The sequence below is a fragment of the Carcharhinus amblyrhynchos genome, chromosome 34, assembly GCF_965287045.1.
Source record: "Carcharhinus amblyrhynchos chromosome 34, sCarAmb.v2.hapA, whole genome shotgun sequence".
Lineage (NCBI taxonomy): Eukaryota > Metazoa > Chordata > Chondrichthyes > Carcharhiniformes > Carcharhinidae > Carcharhinus > Carcharhinus amblyrhynchos.
In genome coordinates, this window is record NC_137357.1 from 8311862 (window position 1) to 8332571 (window position 20710).

General features: G+C 44.1%; 1 protein-coding gene across 3 annotated transcripts in view; it reads right to left on the reverse strand.

The window, feature by feature from the left end:
• Nucleotides 1-20710, reverse strand: part of LOC145361388 (tetraspanin-15) — a 154158-nt gene that overhangs the window by 84879 nt on the left and 48569 nt on the right. For all 3 annotated transcript variants that reach the window (XR_013889827.1, XM_080217085.1, XM_080217086.1), the window contains exons 3-4: nucleotides 19831-19905; nucleotides 8105-8200 (exon numbers count right to left, since the gene is read on the reverse strand). Coding sequence is in view for 2 of the 3 variants with exons in the window: in XM_080217085.1 (XP_080073211.1) it covers nucleotides 8105-8200; nucleotides 19831-19905 (171 nt within the window). In the remaining variant the exon portion in view is untranslated. The remainder of the gene's footprint in view (nucleotides 1-8104; nucleotides 8201-19830; nucleotides 19906-20710) is intronic.

Consider the following 20710-nt stretch of genomic DNA (forward strand, 5'->3'; position numbering starts at 1 on the left):
CTATGGTAGCACTCCCACTTTGGAGTCACAAATGTATGGGTTCAAGTTCTACTCTGAGGGAGTTGAGCCCCATAAATCGGGCAATAGTTTGTCTGATATTTGGTGTCAGGCAATCTGTGCACTCATGGCAGTTCAAAAAACTCTGAAAAACAATTTGTTACCTTCAATTCACTGAATTCCTTCAAAAAGAATGCTGAATTATTTCCGATTTGGAAATGGGGAAAAGAAAAGAGAATGGGGATGAGAAAAACTATCAGTCATGAGTGAATGGTAGAGCAGATTCGATGGGCTGAGTGGCCTAATTCTGTTCCTATGTCTCACGGACGGGACCACTCTCTATTAGAGATACTTAGTGCTCAACTTTAATCAGGACCAGAGTAATCTCCTTTTCTAGTTTCATTAACATAAAGGGTTGGCAAGGTACTTTCCATATTTATTTATTATATCTGATTTCTACAGGAGATGCTTTGGCTTTTGTTCATTAGTGTCACAGGTAGGCTTACGTTAACATGGCAATGAAGTTACTGTGAAAATCCCCAGGTGGCCACACTCTGGTGCCTATTCGGGTACACTGAGGGAGAATTTAGCATGGGCAATGTACCTAACCAGCAGGCATTTCAGGGTGTGGGAGGAAACCTGAGTACCCAGGGGAAACCCGTGCAGGCATGGAAAGAACATGCAAGCTGTGCACAGACAGTGACCCAAGCCGGGAATCGAACCTGGGTCCCTGGCGCTGTGAGGCAGCAGTGCTAACCACTGTGCCACTGGGTAGGGTGTGGAGATGCACATATACAGTCGGACAGGGTGCAGCACACAGATTCTTTTGTCGTTCGTATGCTTGCAGATATTAGCACTGCACCGGTGTCCCTCTAATAGAGAAAAGGAGCTGGTTAGAGTGATGATGTCCAATGTTATAATTTGGGTGGCAAACATTGCCTCCCTGAAGCCTCCGTCCTGCTGGCTTGTGACAAGTGAGTTATTTGTTATCGAAGTGCACTTGACATTTATTCTGCACCAGTTAATTGCTGAGCTGATGAAGTGTCCATTCTCTCACTCTGGACAAATTGTCTTCCGTGCATCCAGCGACAGGCCACATTTGTTCACCCATGCCCTGAAAAGCATTGATTCGCAGGACAGAAACAGGCGCTCACTTCCAAAGCCCGGAGGAAGAAACACATTCATTTCAGTTGAGAGACGAGGATTGAAGGGCCAAAAGCCATCAGGGGCAACACAGGGAATGCCAGATACCCAGGAGCCTGTGGGTGCTGTGAGAAACCCTTTGGTCCTTGTTTTGTGACAAACCCATTGGGGCTTTTGCTAATGGATACCACAAGCCTTCCATTTTCATCCCAAGCATTGACATTGGGGAAGTAAAGCCATCAACTATTTAACAGTCTCCTCGCTAGTAACAGGAAGAGAGGAAGAGCTTTCTTTTCAATATATAAAAGATAAGAGAGAGGCAAAAATAGACATTGGACAACTGGAAAATGAGGCTGGAGAGGTAATAATAGGAAACAAAGAAATAGCAGAGGAAGTGAATAGTTACTTTGCATCAGGCTTCATGATGGAAAACACCAGTGGGTTGCCAGAGCTCCAGGAGAGTCAGGTGAGTGTAGAGGCCATCACTAAGGAGAAGGTCTAAAGGTGGATAAATCACCTGGACCGGATGGTCTATAACCCAGTGTTCTAAAAGTGATAGCTGAGGAGATTGTGAAGGTATTGGTAGTGATCTTTCAGGAATCGCTGAAGGCAGGGAGGGTCCCAGAGGACTGGAAAGCAGCTAATGTAACACCACTGTTTAAGAAGGGAGGGAGGCAACGGATGGGAAATTATCAGTCGGTTAGCCTGACTTTGGTCATTGGCAAGATTTTAGAATCCATTATTAAAGATGAGATCATGGAGTACTTGGAAATGCATAATAAAGTAGGACTGAATCAGCACGGCTTCGTCAAGGGCAAGTCACGTCTGGCAAACCTGTTAGAGTTCTTTGACGACGTAACAAGGAAGTGAAATAAAGGAGAATAAGTGGATGTGATTTATTTAGATTTCCAGAAGGCCTTTGACAAGATGCTGCATAGGAGACTATTAAATAAGTTAAGAGCCCATGGTGTTAGGGTAAGATCCTGACATGGATAGAGGATTGGCTGACTGGCGGAAGGCAGAGAGTGGGGAAAAATGGGTCTTTTTCAGGATGGCAGCCAGTGACTAGCGGTGTGCCTCAGGGGTCGGTGCTGGGACCACAACTTCACACAAAATACATTAACCATTTGTGAGCAGGAACTGAAGGCGCTGTGGCTAAGTTTGCAGATGATATAAAGACACGTAGAGGGTCAGGTACTATTGAAGAAGGGGGTTGCAGAAGGACTTACACAGTTAGGAGTCATAAAGTCAGAGGTTTACAGCATGGAAACAGGCCCTTTGGCCCAATTTGTCAATGCCGCCTTTTTTTTTAAACCCCTAACCTATATCCAAATGGCCACATTTGGTCCATATCCCTCTATACCCATGTTACCCATGTAACTGTCTAAATGCTTTTTAAAAAGACAAATCTATTACTACCTCTGGTAGCTTGTCCCAGACACTCACCACCCTGTGGAGAAATTGCCCCTCTGGACCCTTTTGCATCTCTCCCCTCTCACCTTAACCCTAGCCCCTCTAGTTTTAGACTTCACATCGCTGGTTGGCCAGCATTTATTGTCCATCCCTAGTTGCCCGAGGGCAGTTGAGAGTCAACCACATTGCTGTGGATATGGAGTCACACATAGGCCAGACCAGGCAAGGACAGCAGATTTCCTTCCCTAAAAGGACATTAGTGAACCAGATCAGTTTTTTTTTCAACATTGACCATAAAGCCATTGCCATCAGTAGATTCTTAATTCCAGAATTCTTTTACTGAAATCAAATTTCACCATTTGCTGTGGCAGGCTCAAGCCCAGGTCCCCAGGAAACAAGTTGAGTTTTTAGTTTAATAGTCTAGCGATAATGCCATTGTCCCTCCATTGGGCAAAAAAAAGTACACCCATTTGTGTGAAACTGATAAAATGGCAGAGATTAATTTTTTGAGCAGCTCTAACCATGTATTAGATATAGGATGACAAATGTCAGGCCACAGGTTACAGGAGCAGAAATTCCCTTCAGCCGTTTGCATGAATATCAGCAGAATGCTCCAAATTGCATTACTGACCCAGAGCCAGTGATAGAGTTCTAGAGTTAGAGGTTTACATCATGGAAACAGGCCCTTCGGCCCAAGTTGCCCATGCCACCCTTTTTTTTTAAAACCATTAAGCTAGTCCCAATTGCCCGAATTTGACTCATATCCCTACTTACCCATCTTACCCACATAATTGTCTGAGTGCTTTTTAAAAGACAAAAAAATTGTACTGGTCTCTCCTGCTACCTCTGGCAGCTCATTCCAGACACTCACCACCCTGTGTGAAAAAATTGCCCCTCCGGACACTTGTATATCTCTCCCCTCTCACCTTAAACCTATGCCCTCTAGTTTTAAACTCCCCTACCTTTGGGAAAAGATTTTGACTATCTAGGTGATCTGTGCCAATCATTATTTTGTAGACCTCGATAAGATCACCTCTAAGCCTCCTACGCTTCAGGAGAAAAAAGTCCCAGTCCATCCAGCCTCTCCTTGTAACTCAAAGCGTCAAATGCCAGTAGTGTCCTAGTGACTCTTTTCTGCACTCTTTCCAGTTTAATAATGTCCTTTCTATAATAGGGTGACCAGAACTGTACACAGTATTCCGAGTGTGGTCCTGTACAACTGTGCTCAAAATACACAACCGGTTTTCCATGACTTACAAGGTGTACTTCTGCCACGTTGCAGTGAAAAAGCTTTATGAAGAACAGTGATATCAGGAGAATAGAACAGAAATAATAAGGAAGCCTTATGGCTAACTACAAACATTACTTTGTATATTGACAGGAACTTGAGTAAAATGGAGTGGTTGAAGCACTCAGAATTGGCACTAGCTAAAGCACTCAGAAATCCAGGGTTAGAACACCGATCTGGTGGTTAAGGATGCTGCAGTGTCAAATCTGTTACTGCTGGGCAAACCTCCATGCCCAGAGGTATCGACTCATTTGTTAATAACATCAAGTTGCACCTGTCATATTGAAGGCAGGAAACAGTCAAGCATCACTAATGTACTTTTCCCTTACTCAGAGCCTCTTCTATTCTGACTGTAAAATCCAGCAAAGTCTACGTTGCAGATTCCCGCTGTCCTGCCATTGTGTTCATCTGGTGTCAGCTCCGCTGTCTCGTGACAGTGAACTCACCAAGCAGACTAAACAGCAAATCATATTGCAGCTTTCTCACAGACAGCAAGCCAGGAAATTAAAATCATCGTTTATTCTTTAACCATTTTAAAGAGAGTAAAACAAACATTGAAGTGCGCACGTGAGATTAAAGGAAGCTGAAGATTTGGGTGGCACGGTGGTTAGCACTGCTGCCTCATGGCACCAGGGAGCTGGGTTCAATTTCGGCTCACTGTCTGTGTGGAGTCTGCACATTCTCACCGAACCTGTGTGGGTTTCCTCCCACAGTCCAAAGATGTGCTGGTTAGGTTGATTGGCCATGCTAAATTGCTCCTCAGTGTCAGGGGATTAGCAGGGTAAATATGTGGTTGCGGGAGTGGGGCCTGAGTGGGATTGTTTTGGGTGCAGGCTTATTAGGCTGATTGGCCTCCTTCTGCACCGTAGGGGTTCTTTGACTCTATGCAGCCTTCAATGGCAGAATGATAGAGACTGGGGATATTTCAGACACCAGAATTAAAAGAACTCAGGGCTACTTCCTCAACCCATTTCCCATATCAGGAAATTTGGTGGCCCTGTCTTCTGAGTGCCAAATTTGGACAACTGTCTCTTCTGGGCTCACAATGGTGGATAAGTTTCCTCAAGGTAGCAATATGTGAATGAACAGTTAGGATAATGGCCTGAATTCTCCACCACTGCCATCTAAGCTGGTGGTTTTCTTGATATAGATCCCCCACCTCCCCCGAGTCTATTTTGCATACTGCCTTATTGTAGTTCTGCAAAACACAACACTTGTTTCTGTTGCTCCAAGCAATTAAATTGAGGATCTTTCCACTTATGTCGAAGGGCGATCTCGAGTTACTGAATTTCACATTTAACCACAGTCAATTCAAAGCAAGTTCATGGAATCCTTACAGCATAGATCGAGGCTATTCGGCCCATCATGTTAACACCAACAACAATTCCACCCAGTCCCTGTCCCCGTAGCCCCACGTATTTACCCTGCTAATTCCCCTGACATTAACGGCAGTTTAACATGGCTATTCCACCTAACCCACACATCTTTGGACGGAGAGGGGCAATTTAGCACGGCCAATCCACCTAACACAAACATTTTGGGATGCTAAGGGGCAACTTAGCATGGCCAATCTACCTTGGCTCCACATCTTTGGACACTAGGGGGTAATTTAGCATGGCCAACTCCCCTAACCTACACAGTCTGGAGACACTAAGGGGCAATTTAGCATGGCCAATTCCACCTAACGTACACATCTTTGAAGCATAGAAGGAAACCCATACAGACTTGGGAGAACGTACAAACCCCACACAGACAGTCGCCCGAGGCTGGGTCCTTGGCATTATGAGGCAGCAGTGCTAACCACTGTGTACTCATGATTGTCAGACACCTCGAATAAAAGCATGAATTAATTTTTGCAGTAGAATTCATCCGCAATGAATGTTCCGACACACTGTTTGGCACATTCTTTGCAGCTCCATTTCAATCACTTTTATCTACATACAGCAGCGGGTAGGTGCCAATGGGAGCGATTAAGTCTCTCACTGACAGCAGCAGTTAGAGCATTCGGAGGCATTCCAGTAGGATGCTGAGTCAGGATAACTTAAGGATAAATGACCGTCCTGGCAATTGCAAAATTGCAGCCCACCATAAAGCAGCAGCATTTCACTTTAGTTTTCAAAGTGACCTAACAATAATAATCTCTGTACATTGGGACTCAGAAATTGAAAGTTGCACAATCACTAATAACACTGAGTTATAACAGATAAGACCATTTCCCTGTTTCCACCAGCCAAAAACAACAGCTAGAAGTAAATTTGCCTTATGCAGTTTCTTGGCGACCTGCCCATCATCACCATCAGGCGCCGGTGTGCGGCGACTTGGAGATTTTTGCAGTAACTTCATTGCAGTGTTAACGCAAGCTTACTTGTGACACTAAAAAAAACTTTAAACATATACATATATAAACAATAAATAAACATTATTAAATGCACATTTAATGGTCGCTGTGGCTCCCCTTCCTCTAAATTGGGACGTTCCAGGTTCATTTCCCACTCTGGGGGTGAGATTGTCTTGGAAATCTAGGAAAAGATGGGTAGGAAAAGTGGCGCTGAGCCCACCAACACAGCTTTTCTTGCTGTGTGGTTGTTATAAGTCCTCAGAGGCAGAAATCCCTTCACCGGAATGCATTTAATAAATCCGACAACACCACACAGAGTGCTCTCAGTCTGCAGTGCACATCTGGAGTGCCAGAGGAACTGACACGCTTGTTTGAATACAGAGCATCAATTAGAACTTCAGATTAAAGTTGGCCAACCTCAATTGCCTGGGTCAAAGTCATCACAATAGACCCACCTAGCACTTAGTGCAAAAAAAATTCTGTTGCGGGTTCCACAACTTTTACAGGGTGACCTTGATTTGCCTGCCCATCTTTTTCTTTTAAAGTTTATTTTATTCATGTCACAAGTAGGCTTACATTAACACTGCAGTGAAGTTACTGAGTTCATCCCTTAGTCACCACACTCTGTTTACACTGAGGGAGCATTTAGCCACTGCACCTAACTATTGAGTTGGATGATTGGAATAAATGGTGAGGCAGGCTCGAAGGGCCTCTTCCTGTTCCCATCTCCTACGTTTCTATATTTAACCAGCATGTCTTTTGGATTGTGGGAGGGAACAGCCTCTCTTCCCCCACCCATTCTATCCATCTGAGCCTCCAGTGAATCGCTCATGAAGGGTGCCCTAAGATCGGGAGCGGTTACACTTCTCCCACTGTGTCACTATGATATAAGCCTCATCATTGAGAGCAAGTGAGCTGCCGTTAGCCAGACAGGAGTCAGACATTCACAGAAGCTCCAAGAGGATCTATGCACTGTGTCTGCTACGAGTCAGCATCATCATCCTGCTAGAATGTAGGGATTATGAGCATTGTCTGCTTCCTGATGACAGGAATCTTTTCATAGAGGGTATGTACACTGCCAATATTCAAACACAAACGCAATGCTCACAGACACCAAGTGAAGATAGTGAGATGTCCTCATCACCCTCCATGAATCTAGCAGCAATGATTTGATTTATTATTGTCACTTATATTAACATACAGTGAAAAGTATTGTTTCTTGAGCACTATACCGACAAAGCATACCGTTCATAGAGAAGGAAACAAAAAAAGAGTGCAGAATGTAGTGTTACAGTCATAGCTAGGGTGTAGAGAAAGATCAACTTAATGCAAGGTGGGTCCATTCAAAAAGTCTGACAGCATCAGGAAGAAAGATGTTCTTGAGTTGGTTGGTATGTGTCCTCAGACTTTTCTATCTTTTCCCTGAAGAAAGAAAGTGGAAGAGAATGTCTAGGATGCTGGGGTCCTTAATTATACTGGCTGCTTTGCCGAGGCAGTGGGAAGTGTAGATGGAGTCAATGGATGGGAGGCTGGTTTGAGTGATGGATTGGGCTATGTTCATGGCCTTTTGTAGTTCCATGCGGTCTTGGGCAGAGCAGGAGCCATACCAAGCTGTGATACAACCACTAAGAATGCTTTCTACGGTGCATCTGTAAAAGTTGGCGAGAGTCGTAGCCGAATTTCCTTAGTCTTCTGAGAAAGTAGAGGTGTTGTCTGAAGCTCATCTGCCTCATTTGGACCTACTCCCCTCCCTCCCCCACCCCCCCAGCTGAGTCAAGCCTGGTTGGAATCAACTGGTCGGGTAAATAACAACCTGAAATGCGTGATGGGCATAGTTTAAATGTTAGTCAAGTGAGTTTCAAAGAAATCAGTCAGTTACAGAAGTGGACAGACAGCAACTGATTAAATCCATGCTGGAGACTGACCTTGATTTGTATGCGATCCAGAATGTTTTTGAAATCCAAGTCATCGTAATAGTGTTTAATCCCCTCTCGTACGTTGGCTTTGAACAGCAAAAGCACCTGAGAGGGAACAAAATTTCAACAAGATCCAGAAGTTGTTTAAAACATAATTAACCTATCATCAGGACTGTGAGAACCTAATGGAACTGGCCCAAAAAACAATCTTCTGTCTGCATCTCTTGGCGATTTTATACTCATCAACCCCCGCTCTGATGTGCACCATCGTATCAACAGAAACTGTAACTTGGGATCAAATTAACTGCTATTAGGAAATAACTAAAAGTCAGTGTGGACCCACAAAACTCTGAGTTCTTTGATTCAATGAGGGTTGTATAGTTGATGTTGTCTCAATGGACTTCCAAAAGGCATTTGACAAAGTACCTCGTAATAGACTTGTTAGCAAAACTAAAGCCCACCGGGTTAAAGGGACATTTGTAAACTGGATTCAAAATTGGCTGAGGGACAGAAAACAGCGAACAGTCAGAAAAGGTTTATTTTTCAAACTGCAGTGAAGTATACAGTGGCATTCCTCAAGAGTTACCAATAAAACTACTGCTGGTAGGGGCACAATGTCAACATTTACTAACGGACTTCAGGACATGCTGTGTACAGTTCTGGTCACCCTATTATAGAAAGGATATTATTAAACTAGGCAGAGTGCAGAAAAGATTTTCTGGGATGCTACTGGTACTTGATGGTTTGAGCTATGAGGAGAGGCTGGATAGACTGGGACTTTTTTCTCTGGAGCGTAGAAAGCTGAGGGCTGATCTTATAGAGGTCTATAATGATGGGCACAGATCAGCTAGATATCAGTATCTTTTTCCAAAGGTAAAGGAGTCCAAAACTTGGGAGCATAGGTTTAAGGTGAGAGGGGAGAGATACAAAGTGGCCAGAGGGGCAATTTTTTCACAGAGGGTGGTGAGCGTCTGGAACAAGCTGCCAGAGGTAGTAGTAGTAGAGGTGGGTACAATTTTATCTTTTAAAAAACATTTAAACAGTTGTATGGGTACAGAGAGATATGGGCCAAACGCTGGCAATTGGGACTAGCTTCGGGGTTTGAAAAAAAGGGTGATACGGACAAGTTGGGTTGGAGGGCCTGTTTCCATGTTGTAAACTTCTGTGACTCTATGACAAGCACTGGTGGTATGAGTGGACACTTGACATGTGAAACCTAATTCAGAGAAGTGCATTTTGTTAGGAAGAAAGAGAGGCAACAAAATTTATAATTTTAAAAGAGGTACCGCAACAGGAGAGAGATGGGAATGCAGACACACAAATCTTTAAGAAGGACGTGAAAATAAACAAATATGAGTCCTTTGACTTTTACTAATGAAGGTTTGATTTGATTTATTATTATCATGTGCATTGGGATACAGTGAGAAGTATTGTTTCTTGCGTGCGAGACATAGCTAAGAAGGAAAGGAGAGAGTGCAGAATGTAATGTTAAAGAACAACTTAATATGCAATAGGTCTATTCAAAAGTCTGACCACAGCAGGGAAGAAGCTGTTCTTGAATTGGTTGGTACATGTTTTCAGACTTTGTATATTTTTCCTGAGGGAAGAAGGTGGAAGAGAATATGCCTGAGGTGCTTGGGGTCCTTAATTACGCTGGCTGCTTTTTCGAGGCAGCGGGAAGTGTAGACAGAGTCAATGTATGGAGGCTGATTTGAGTGATAGAGTGGGCTTTGTTCATGACCCTTTGTAGTTTCTTGCCAAGGACTATATTCCAAAGCAAGGAAGTTATGCTAACCCTTTCTTGGGCCTGAGCTCAGGAACGGTGTTCAATTTGGCATTGCACTTTGGCAAGGAGGTCAAGAGCAAGTGCAGAAACAATTAGCCGAAGAGTAACAACATTGCAGGACTTCAGTTCACAGAATCGTAGAATCTCAACAGTGCAGGAGGCCACTTAGCCCATCAAGTTTGAACTGATCACAACCCCATACAGACCCTAATCCTGCTTCCCCATGTATTTACCCTGCCAATCTCCCTGACACTACAGTCAATTTTAGCATGGTCAATCAACCTAACCTGCACATCTTTGGAGTGTGGGAGGAAACTGGAGCACCCGGAGGAAACCCACACAGACACAGGGAGAACGTGCAGACTCCACACAGACAGTGACCCGAAGCTGAAATTGAACCCGGCTCCCTGGTCCTGTGAGGCAGAAGTGCTAACCACTGTGCCACCCAAAACGTTATGAAATTATGGGCAGAATATGGAGAAAACTGGGGTCCTCCATGGAGCAGAGAAGGTTAAGATGGAAATTGATGTCCAAAAATGAGCAGGTTAGGTTGATTGGCCATGCTAAAATTGCCCCTTAGGTGTCCTGAGATGCTTGGGTTAGAGGGTAAATATGTAGGGATAAGAGGGTAGGGCCTGGGTGGGACTGTGATCGGTGCAGACTCGATGGGCCAAATGGCCTCTTTCTGCATTGTCGGGTTTCTACGATTCAATGATCAATAGATTTGAGAGAATAAATAAGGAGAAACTGTTTCCAGTGAGGAGACAGTGTTAAGGTTGCCGGTAAAAGAAATCAGAGCCGTAAGAAATCATTTTTTTTAAACACAGCAAATTGGCGTGATCTGAAATATACTGTGAAGTAGATTCAGGAGCAAGATTCAATGCCAAATCAGATAAATACTTCAAGGGAAGCAAATATTATCAGACTTTGGGAATGGGCCAGAGGAGATTGATTAGTTGGAAAGTCCTCAGAAAGCACAGACACGTGCACGATCGACCAAATGTTCTCATTCCGTATGGAATTAGCCACAATTCCCTGATTCCACAGCAGCAACTATCAACAACTCTTCAAAGAAAAAACAGGAATGTAAGAACAGATGGCCGATCGCTAGACTGTTAATCCAGAAACTTAGCTAATGTTCTGGGGAACCAGGTTCGAATCCCGCCACAGCAGTTGGTGGCATTTGAATTCAATAAAAAATATCTGGAATTAAAAATCTATCGATGGCCATGAAACCATTCTTGGAAAAACCCATCCACCAATGATTGTAGCACAGTGGTTAGCACTGCTGCCTCACAGCGCCAGATACCCGGATTCAATTCCCAGCTTGGGGGGTCACTGTTTGCGTGGAGTCTGCACATTCTCCCCATGTCTGTGTGGGTTTCCTCCAGATGCTCCAGTTTCCTCCCACAGTCCGAAAGATACGATGGTGAGGTGCACTGGCCGTACTAAATTCTCCCTCAGTGTACCCGAACAGATGTCGGTGCAACTTCATTGCAGTGTTAATGTAAGCCTACTTATGACACTAATCAATAGACGTCCTTTAGGGGAAGAAATCTGCCGTCCTTAGCCAGTCTGGCCTACATGTGATTCCAGAGGCACAGCAAAGTTTGAAGTTTATTGATTAGTGTCACAGGTAGAGTTACATTAACACTACAATGAAGTTACTGTGAACATTCTCTCGTGGCTGATGATTAACTGCCTGCCAAGGGCAACTTGGAATGGGCAAGAAATGCTGGCCTGCCAGTGATTCTCCATAGTCTTCACTGGTAGTGCTAACCACTGTGCCACCAGGACAGTGGCAATAAGGCTCTTTCAGAGTAAGGATATATGCATCGACAATATGTAAAAGAAGCTGAGGTACTGGTCAGCAGTGGTAGAACAACCTTGAAGGGCCGAAAGGTCTCCTGTTTGCATGCTTTTAGGAATAGTGTTTAAAAGCCAATTGCAATTTTTGCCCCCTATTGGTGAGAGCCTATTTTAGCATTAATCCAGCAAAAAGCAACAAATACACCACAAACCTGGGCCCTTCTGAGTACAAAGAGCAGTGTCACTCACTGAATAAATCCACTGAGCCACTGAAACAGTGACTAGCAATAATACAGCACCTGTGACGTCTGCACTTCTGAGGAGTTCTGTCAGATAAAATTGGGACTTCGCTATATTGATTCCTGGGTTTTAAGGAGCACTCTAATAAAGGACTCATAGAACCCTTGCAGTGTGAAAGAGGCCATTCAGCCCATCGAGTCTGCACCGAGAACAATCCCACCCAGACCCTATCCTTTAAACCCACATATTTACCCTGCTAATCCTTCTAACACCAAGGGGCAAATCAACCTAACCCATACATCTTTGGAGTGTGGGAGGAAAACAAAAATTGGAGCACCCAGAAGAAACCCATGTAGATCTAGGGAGAACGTGCAAACTCCACACAGGCGTATAAAAGCAGAAAGCTTTTGGAATTTCCTACCTAAGGTGAAGAGAGAATCCTCCATACAGTTCCAAAAGAGAAAATGCTGGAAAATCTCAGCAGGTCAGGCAGCACCTGTAAGGAGAGAAAAGAGCTGACCTTTCGAGTCCAGCTGACCCTTTGTAAAAGCTTCCTTCCTCCATACAGCTTGTTTTCAGCAACTAATCTTATGAGGAGGCTGGTTCACAGTGCGGTATGGCGAGAGGGATGGGTGCCTTTCACACATGTGCCTCTCTCAAGAATGTAAGCTTTAGGGGCGACATGGTGGCACAGTGGTAAGCATCGCTGCCTCACAGCGCCAGGAACCCAGGTTTGATTCCCGGCTTGGGTCACTGTCTGTGCAGTTTCTGCACCTTCTCCCCGTTTCTCTGTGGGTTTGCTCCAGTTTCCTCCCATAGTCCGAAATACACGCTGGTTAGGTGCATTGGCTATGCTAAATTCTCCCTGAATATACCCAAACAGGTGCCTGGGGGATGAGGCAACAGGGGGATTTTCACAGTAACTTCATCGCAGTGTGAATGTAAGCTGACTTGTGACACTAATAAGTAAACTTTAAACTACTTAACCCTCCTCTAACAAAAAGTTCCTCAAACAAACTGCACTGAACCAGAAAGAAACTTTGCATTTATGACACAGAAGTGCCCCAGGCACTTTATATCACAGATTCCACAGCAGAGAGAGAGATTTGTTTTATAGTCACAATTCCAGCCTCCTGCTTGCTGAATGTCCTGGGGTTGCGGTGGAATCCATAAATGACAAGTGAATGGAATCAGACTGGCTTGCACAAGGAAGGGAGGAGTTGGGAGGGCATCAGTCACTGTCACACCAAGCATCAGAAACTTGGCCTCTTGCGTCTCCAGGCTGCCTCCTGGGTGCTATGGAAACAATTTCTCACAAAGAGGTCTTGCGTCGCTTGTAGGCGGCAATGGATGGCTTTCTTTATTCAGTCACACGGTGAACACTAGTAGCTGGGGAAAAGAAAAATAACTGCCTGCACACATAGCAGGACTGTGTGCTGCTGTCATTAGCATTCCACGCACAGAAACTGCACATCTATGTAATATACTGCTGTGCTCCAATACAAAAGAGTGGGGAGAGAATGGTTCTCGTCTCCAATATTTTACGGTGGGTGATGATTTATACAATGAGGGCAGAGCAAAAACAATTAGCGTCAAAGCTGAACTTTCCCCACACAGCAATACCAAAGTAAGCATATTAGTTTAACTGATGTTGCAAGTGCTGAAATGAATGAATTACATTGGATTACCTGGCACCTACTTAATTGCCACCATCTCCCCAACCAGCTGAGCCACACGAGGCTGAATCAACAGCCTTTGATGGTTAACTTAAATCAATTATCCAAGGCTCAAATATATTTTAAAGCACCTTTTATTACCTTCTGCTCACAATTCATTTCAATTTCCTAATATTTCAGTTGGAGGAACTGTCTTGTTTATCTGAATCGCTGCACCATCTCTCTCTGGTGCCCACCTTTCCGCTACTGAATTCCTCAGGTTATGAATTGCAGCATGACTGTGAACGGTGTAAGGTAATAGAGAACACAGGACCATGTGAATCGCACTGCAGTCTTCCATATCAGCCTTTCCCACCAGGCCACGCCAACGTGCTGAGCGATTATAGAACACAGGACCATGTGAATCCCACTGCAGTATTCCTAATCAGCCTTTCTCACTGGGCCAAGCCAACGTGGACCTGTACCTATGAAGCAATACCAAGACTGCCAAGTCTATATGCCAAGACATATTCCTGGAGATTTCTCCAGAGGTTTTACCAGCCTCTCATCCATTCACACTGCCTACACTTCCCGTTGCCTCGGGAAAGCGGCCAGCATAATCAAGGACTCCATGCACCTCAGACATACGCTCTTCCACCTTCTACCAAGCGACTCAAGAACAGCTTCTACCCTGTTGCCAACAGACGTTTGAAAGGACTTACCATACATTAAGAGGATATTTCTCTACATCCCAGCAATGACGGTAACACTATATTCTGCACCCTCTCCTTTCCTTCTCTCTTATCTACTCTATGAATAGTATGCTTTGTCTGCCTAGTGCACAAGAAACAATGCTTTTCACTGTATCCCAGTACATGTGACAATAATAAATCAAATTAAAAAACCCATTGCCCCACCTTTTACCTCACTAGTCAACATCTCCATAATTGATGAAGGACTTTGGACTTTTCAATATGTTTGCTAAAGCAGTGAGGTAATGGTTAAGCAAATGGTGAAAGATTTGACTTGACTGTTCTAAGACTGAAAGATTGCCAAAGTTTGAAGAGTATAATATTATTGCTTTTGATTGTTTAGAAGGCTGAGACTGTGGACTCTCGTAGATATATAAATGGCGAGATTACAGATAAGGCAGCTTCCTGGCAAAGTGATAAATGTCTATGCTGTAAAACATCAACTGCTGTTTGGATATGGGGAAAAAAGGGAGAGGGAGCAGAAAGTGCCAGCAGTTTGTTTGTATCAATAAGCAGGGTATAAGAACAGCCATTCTGCAGTCAAAGGAAGAGATGGTCTATGAGACAAAGCAGATTGCCGAGGAGAAGGTGACTTGAGAATTAATCTCTCCCCAGATCATATGAAGTGGCAGCAGTTCACCATTAAATTTGTAAACATTTCTATGTGCAAACCCCTTGCATCTTTTCATTAACAAAAGAAAATCAATTGCTGGAAACTTTAAAATCTTATTGATCTTACTCTCAATATTATAAACGATGCTCTACGAACAGAGAAAGAAATATACACAAGACACAGGGAGGACGTGCAAACTCCACACAGACAGCAACTCAAGACAGTAACTTCATTGCAGTGTTCATATAAGTCTACTTTTGACACTAAGAAATAAATATTAGGGAGGTTAGGATCTTTCTAAATGGCTCAACTAAAGAGAACTAAATGACATTCCTCATTCTCTTTTTTTCGCTTGTACAGGACTCTTAGGAACAACGAGGGTCACATACGAGCAAATGATTTCAAAGCAGTTGTCAAAATAACCAAGCATAAGAAATAGTTGAGAACTGTTATGGGGTGGAAGTAGGAAGCAAACCTGTGAGAGATGCATGTGATCAGAAGGCAGAATGATGTAAATATTGGGTGGATTTTACAGCCTAGCTTGATCGGGAATTCCCGCCTACGGTCAATGCACATTTCCGCCCGCACCCTCTCCGATTCGTGACGGGCAAGGTGGTAGAATTCCAGCGAACGTTTGTGTTATCCAATACTCTACCTCCAACCCTAACTCTACCTTAAGTTGCTGCAATCCCACAGTTAGAATACTGGCTACCTTGAGGTGTAACATGGCTCTGGGCTTTATTAGCCTGTCACCTGTAACATTGAGTGCACATCTTTTACAGTGTTAACGATCAGCAGTAAATTGCCCCAAAAGCAACAGGAAGCTGAATGAAGATAAATTGTGATGTGTTTATCAAAGTGAAACCTTCTTGTGTTTTATAAACTGAAGACAGATGAAAGAAGCAAGTCATTCATAGACAATGAGCAAACTCATTCAAGTCAATTTGTGTGTAACCCAAAATTCATTGACTGAGTTTTGTTTAATAAAACACAGGGAATGGAATATGGAATGTAGCATTTACTTTATGCTGAAATCAATTGTTTTAGAATCCTAATTCTGACAGATTGATGGACATTCTGGAGAGAAAAAAAATATGGAGATGTGGCCATTAGAGAGGAGAAAGAAAGAAATATGCACGGACAGAGACAGAACGAGGCAGTCAATTCCAAATACATAACTGATCTGCAGTACAGTATCTTTCGTTGTAGGCTGGTATCAGATCAAATACTACAGTTCCAGTAAACAAGTCAGTGAAAGTTAGACCTTTTGTGTTCACAGCATGGGTATCTGGTTAAATAGTGATGCCAACCTACTAATGGATACCCGAAAAATGAACTAAATAGAAAATGGGAGAAATCTGTCTGTCTGAAATAATAAACTGATGTTCTGTTTGTCTATCTTCTCAGTTGGATATATAAGCTCCCATGACACTATTTTGAAGAGCTGGGGTGCTCACTGTCGGTTTTGGCCAGTATTTATCCCCTAACTGACATCATTAGAAAGAAGAATGATCTGACCTCCTTGCTGTTTGTGGAATGCTGCTGTACACAAATTAGCTGGCCTGGTTCCGACATTCCCAACATCGCTCCACTTCAGTAAGAGTGAATTGGCTGTCAAACACTTTGGGATAACGCTATGAAATGCGCTTTATAAATGCAGATAGTTCTTTGTTTCAGATGATCAAGCATTTCAGGCACATACACAGACACACTCAAACTTAGAATACAGGAACAGGAGGAGGCCATTCAGCCCGTCGAGCCCACTTCGCCATTCATCACAATCATGGCTGATTGTCCAATTCAAACGCTTAATCCTGCTTTCTCCCCATAATTTTTGATCCTATTTGCCCCAAGCTGTCTCTTGAATACATTCAATGTTTTGGCAAAATCTATTTCTTGTGCTAATGAATCCCAGAGGCCCACCACTCTTTGCGTAAAGAATGGTCTCCTCATCTCCATCCTAAATGGCCTACCCTGAATTCTCAGACTGTAACCCATGGTTCTGGACTCCCCCACCAATCAGGGGCATCCTCCCTGCATCGACTCTGTCTAGTCCTCTTAGAATTTTATAAGTCTTTGAGATCTCTCCCCACCCACCATCCATCTGTATTTCAGTGAAAACAATCCTAGGCAATCTCTCCTCTTATCTAAGTCCTGCCATCCCCAGAAATAGCCTGGTTAAACCTTTGCTGCACTACCTCGAGAGCAAGAACATCCTTCCTCAGAAAACGAGATCAAAATTGCACATAATATTCAAGGTGTGTCCTCCCCAAGGCTCTGTATAATTGCAACAACATATCCCTGCTCCTGTACCTGAAACCTCTCGCAATGAAAGCCAACATGCCATTTGCCTTCTTTACCACCTGCTGCACCTGCATGCTTACCTTCAGTGACTGGTGCACAAGGACACCCAGGTCCCGCTGCAATCAAAACTACTATTCATTCCTTCCTTATGTAGTTGCCTTGCCAGCTCCCGATCTTCAAGGATCTCCTTAACACACTTGTTTTTTTAACTGTGCTTTAGCTCCTTAAATCCTGTTTTTTTTCCCTTGCCCTGCTGCACGTCCCATTAAACACAGCGCTCTGCAAGGTGCTGCAAGGCATTGCTAAATAATGAGTGTTGCAAAATCGCAAGTTATTGTGCATTACGTTTGACTTGGCAATACACTTATATAAACGGATCACACACCAGAAAGCATTAATGACAAAGCAATGGAACTGACACTGAGAACACCATGGTGTTTTACTTCATTTACGAGCTATAAAAGTAAATATCTTCATTCATTTACAATTTCTGTTGGAGATTTTTAATACTCTCTTTTCCCCATCAATTTGCTCCCTTTCATGTCGACTGTGAATCCTCAATGGGAGGGAGAGAGGGAACAGTTCTACAGGATGCAGATGGTAATTCCGAGACCATTACTACTGTCTTTGTTTGGTTAATGAAGCCGCCTAACTTTTTTTAATCCATCCTTGGGACATGGGCATCACTGGCTGGGCCAACATTTATTGGCCATCCCTAGTTGCCCCTTGAGAAGGTGGTGGTGAGCTGCCTTCGTGAATCGCTGCAGTCCATGTGCTGTGGGTTGACTGATGATGCCATTAGGGAGGGAATTCCAGGATTTTAACCTAACGACTACGAAAGCACGGCCGATAGATTTCCAAGTCAGGATGGTGAGTGGCTTGGAGGGGAACTTGCAGGTGGTGGTGGTGTTCCCCAGGTATCTGCTGCCCTTGTCCTTCTAGATGGAAGTGGTTGTGCGTTTGGAAGGTGCTGTCTAAGGATCTTTGATGAATTTCTGCAGTATATCTTGTAGATGTTACACACTGCTGCTACTGAGTATCGGTGGCCAAGGGAGTGGAAGTGGTGCCAATCAAGCTTTAGTCTTGGATGGTGTTGAGTTTCTTGAGTGTTGTTGGAGCTGCACCCATCCAGGCAAGTGGGAAGTATTCCATTACACTGCTGACTTGTGCAGCTCAGTTACTGACCAGCTCAACAAGTTTAGCACACTAGGCACCAAGTATTAGTTCTGACTTGAGTTCTTAGTGCTGGCCATGGTTATGGCACAGCAGAAACTATAATGTGTTGTTGAGTTAGTGCTAGCTCCGAAAAGCAAAGAGAGTGACTTCTTATGGGTGGCACAGTGGTTAGCACTGCCACCTCAGCACCAGGGAGCTGGGTTTGATTCCCAGCTTGGGGTCACTGTCTGTGACGACGTTCTCCCCGTGTCTGCATGGGTTTCCTCCCACAGTCCAAAGATGTGTTAGGTGGATTGGCCGTGCTGAAACTGACCCTTAGAATCAAAATGATAAAATAGGGCTCTAAGTGCTGGGCAGACTTGAAATTGGGAGTGTTTCAGATCCGGCTTTTAGATGTGTTGTGAAATACTCCCATATGCACTCTGCCTGAAAAGGTATCAGTGAGGTCGATTCATGCTGCACAAGCCTGTGGCCGGGGCTTAATGTGCTCGAAACCCTGCAGCTCCGATGAACAAAAAAAAGGATAGAACGCGGCTCCCCTGCCACATCACCCCGTGCTGGATAATGCCTTCCCCTGGCCCTCACAGACATTGCCTCACCACCTCCCACCCACCAACATTACTGACCCCTTATCCCCCCCACCCTCCTAGACACCCAGATCGATTGTGTGCCCCTTCTCTTCTCCCCTCATCTCCCACCACCACCCTCCCCACCCCACCGCACTGATCTCAGGCAGAGAGCCATCGGACCTACCCCCACCCCAACACAACCCCTTCCACGCCCCTACCCCCCACGCCCAAGCCCCCCCCACCCATCACCACACCCCCTCACCTGCCCCCCACCCACAACCCCCTGCACTCCGCTCCTACCCCCTCCTCCAACCCCCCACCCCCCCTCCGCAGCTTTTAAGTAAGGGGGAGAAGATTGAAAAGGGACTTGAGGGGCAACTTCTTCACGTAGAGGGTGGTGCTTTTATGGAATGAGCTGCCAGACAGTGGTGGAGGCAGGTACAATAGCAACATTTAAAAAGCATTTGGGTAAGTACATGGATGGAGAAGGATTAGAGGGATACAGGTCAAACACAGGATTGGCTGAGAGGTTAGTAGGAATGTCCAAGCCTGAACCACACACTGAACAATATTGGTTTTGGAGAATGAAAGAGGTGTAATGAATGATACCTGTAGATGATATGTCAAGGAGCTGCTTCCTTCAGAAGGAGCAGAGAAGATTGAATGTGCTGCATGGGAAAGGAAACCAAAAGAGAAAATGCTGGAAAATCTCAGCAGGTCTGGCAGCATCTGTATGGAGAGAAAAAGAGCTGACGTTTCAAGTCCAGATGATCCTTTGTCAAAGCATATGGAAGGGAAGTATACTATACAAACAAAATCAAACCTACATACCTTATTCTGGCAAAGAAGGCTGATGATTATGAAAACCAACTGCAACACCACCACAGTGACAAGCGTCCACTTAAACTGCAGGAAAAGCAAGAAGATAATGCAATTATGAACTGAAACACTAACAATAACTTGGATTCATAGCAACTTTCTGATCCAACGGTTAAGTTAAGAGGTTAGGTTCTACTGATTGGGAACACTGTTGATGGAAGATTTGCCATTCACTGATTGACAATTCTCCCCCATCAATCTATCTCCAGAATTTATTTCTAAATAGATTCTCCTGTTTTTCCTGGCAAGCTGTTATGTCCACTACCACCAACAGTGCATTTATATAGCACCTTTAAAATAATAAAACAATGCAAAATGCTTCAAAGGGCGGCATGGACAAGTTGGGCCAAAGGGCCTGTTTCCATGCTCAAAACCTCTGACTCTGACTCTAATCAGACACGATGTGGAGATGCCGGCGTTGGACTGGGGTAAACACAGCAAAAAGTCTGACAGCACCAGGTTTCAGTCCAACTGATTTATTTGATAGTAAATTTACTCAAATTCACTGATATTTGATATGATAGTGAATTCAGTGAATTTACAATCAAATAAATCGGTTGGACTGAAACCTGGTGTTGTCAGACTTTTTACTGTGTTTACCCCAGTCCAACGCTGGCATCTCCACATCGTGTCTGATTACAGTCAGAGTCTAATCAGACAAAAACTTGCACAAGTGAAATGAGGAGTTATGAGGACAGGTGACTCAATGCTTGGCCAAACATGTAAACCTTAAACAAGGATGTCAATAAAGGAGAGGCAGGGAGATTTAAGGAGAGAATTTTAGAGTCTAGGCAATGGAAGGCGTGGCCACAAATGATAGGGATTGTTAGAT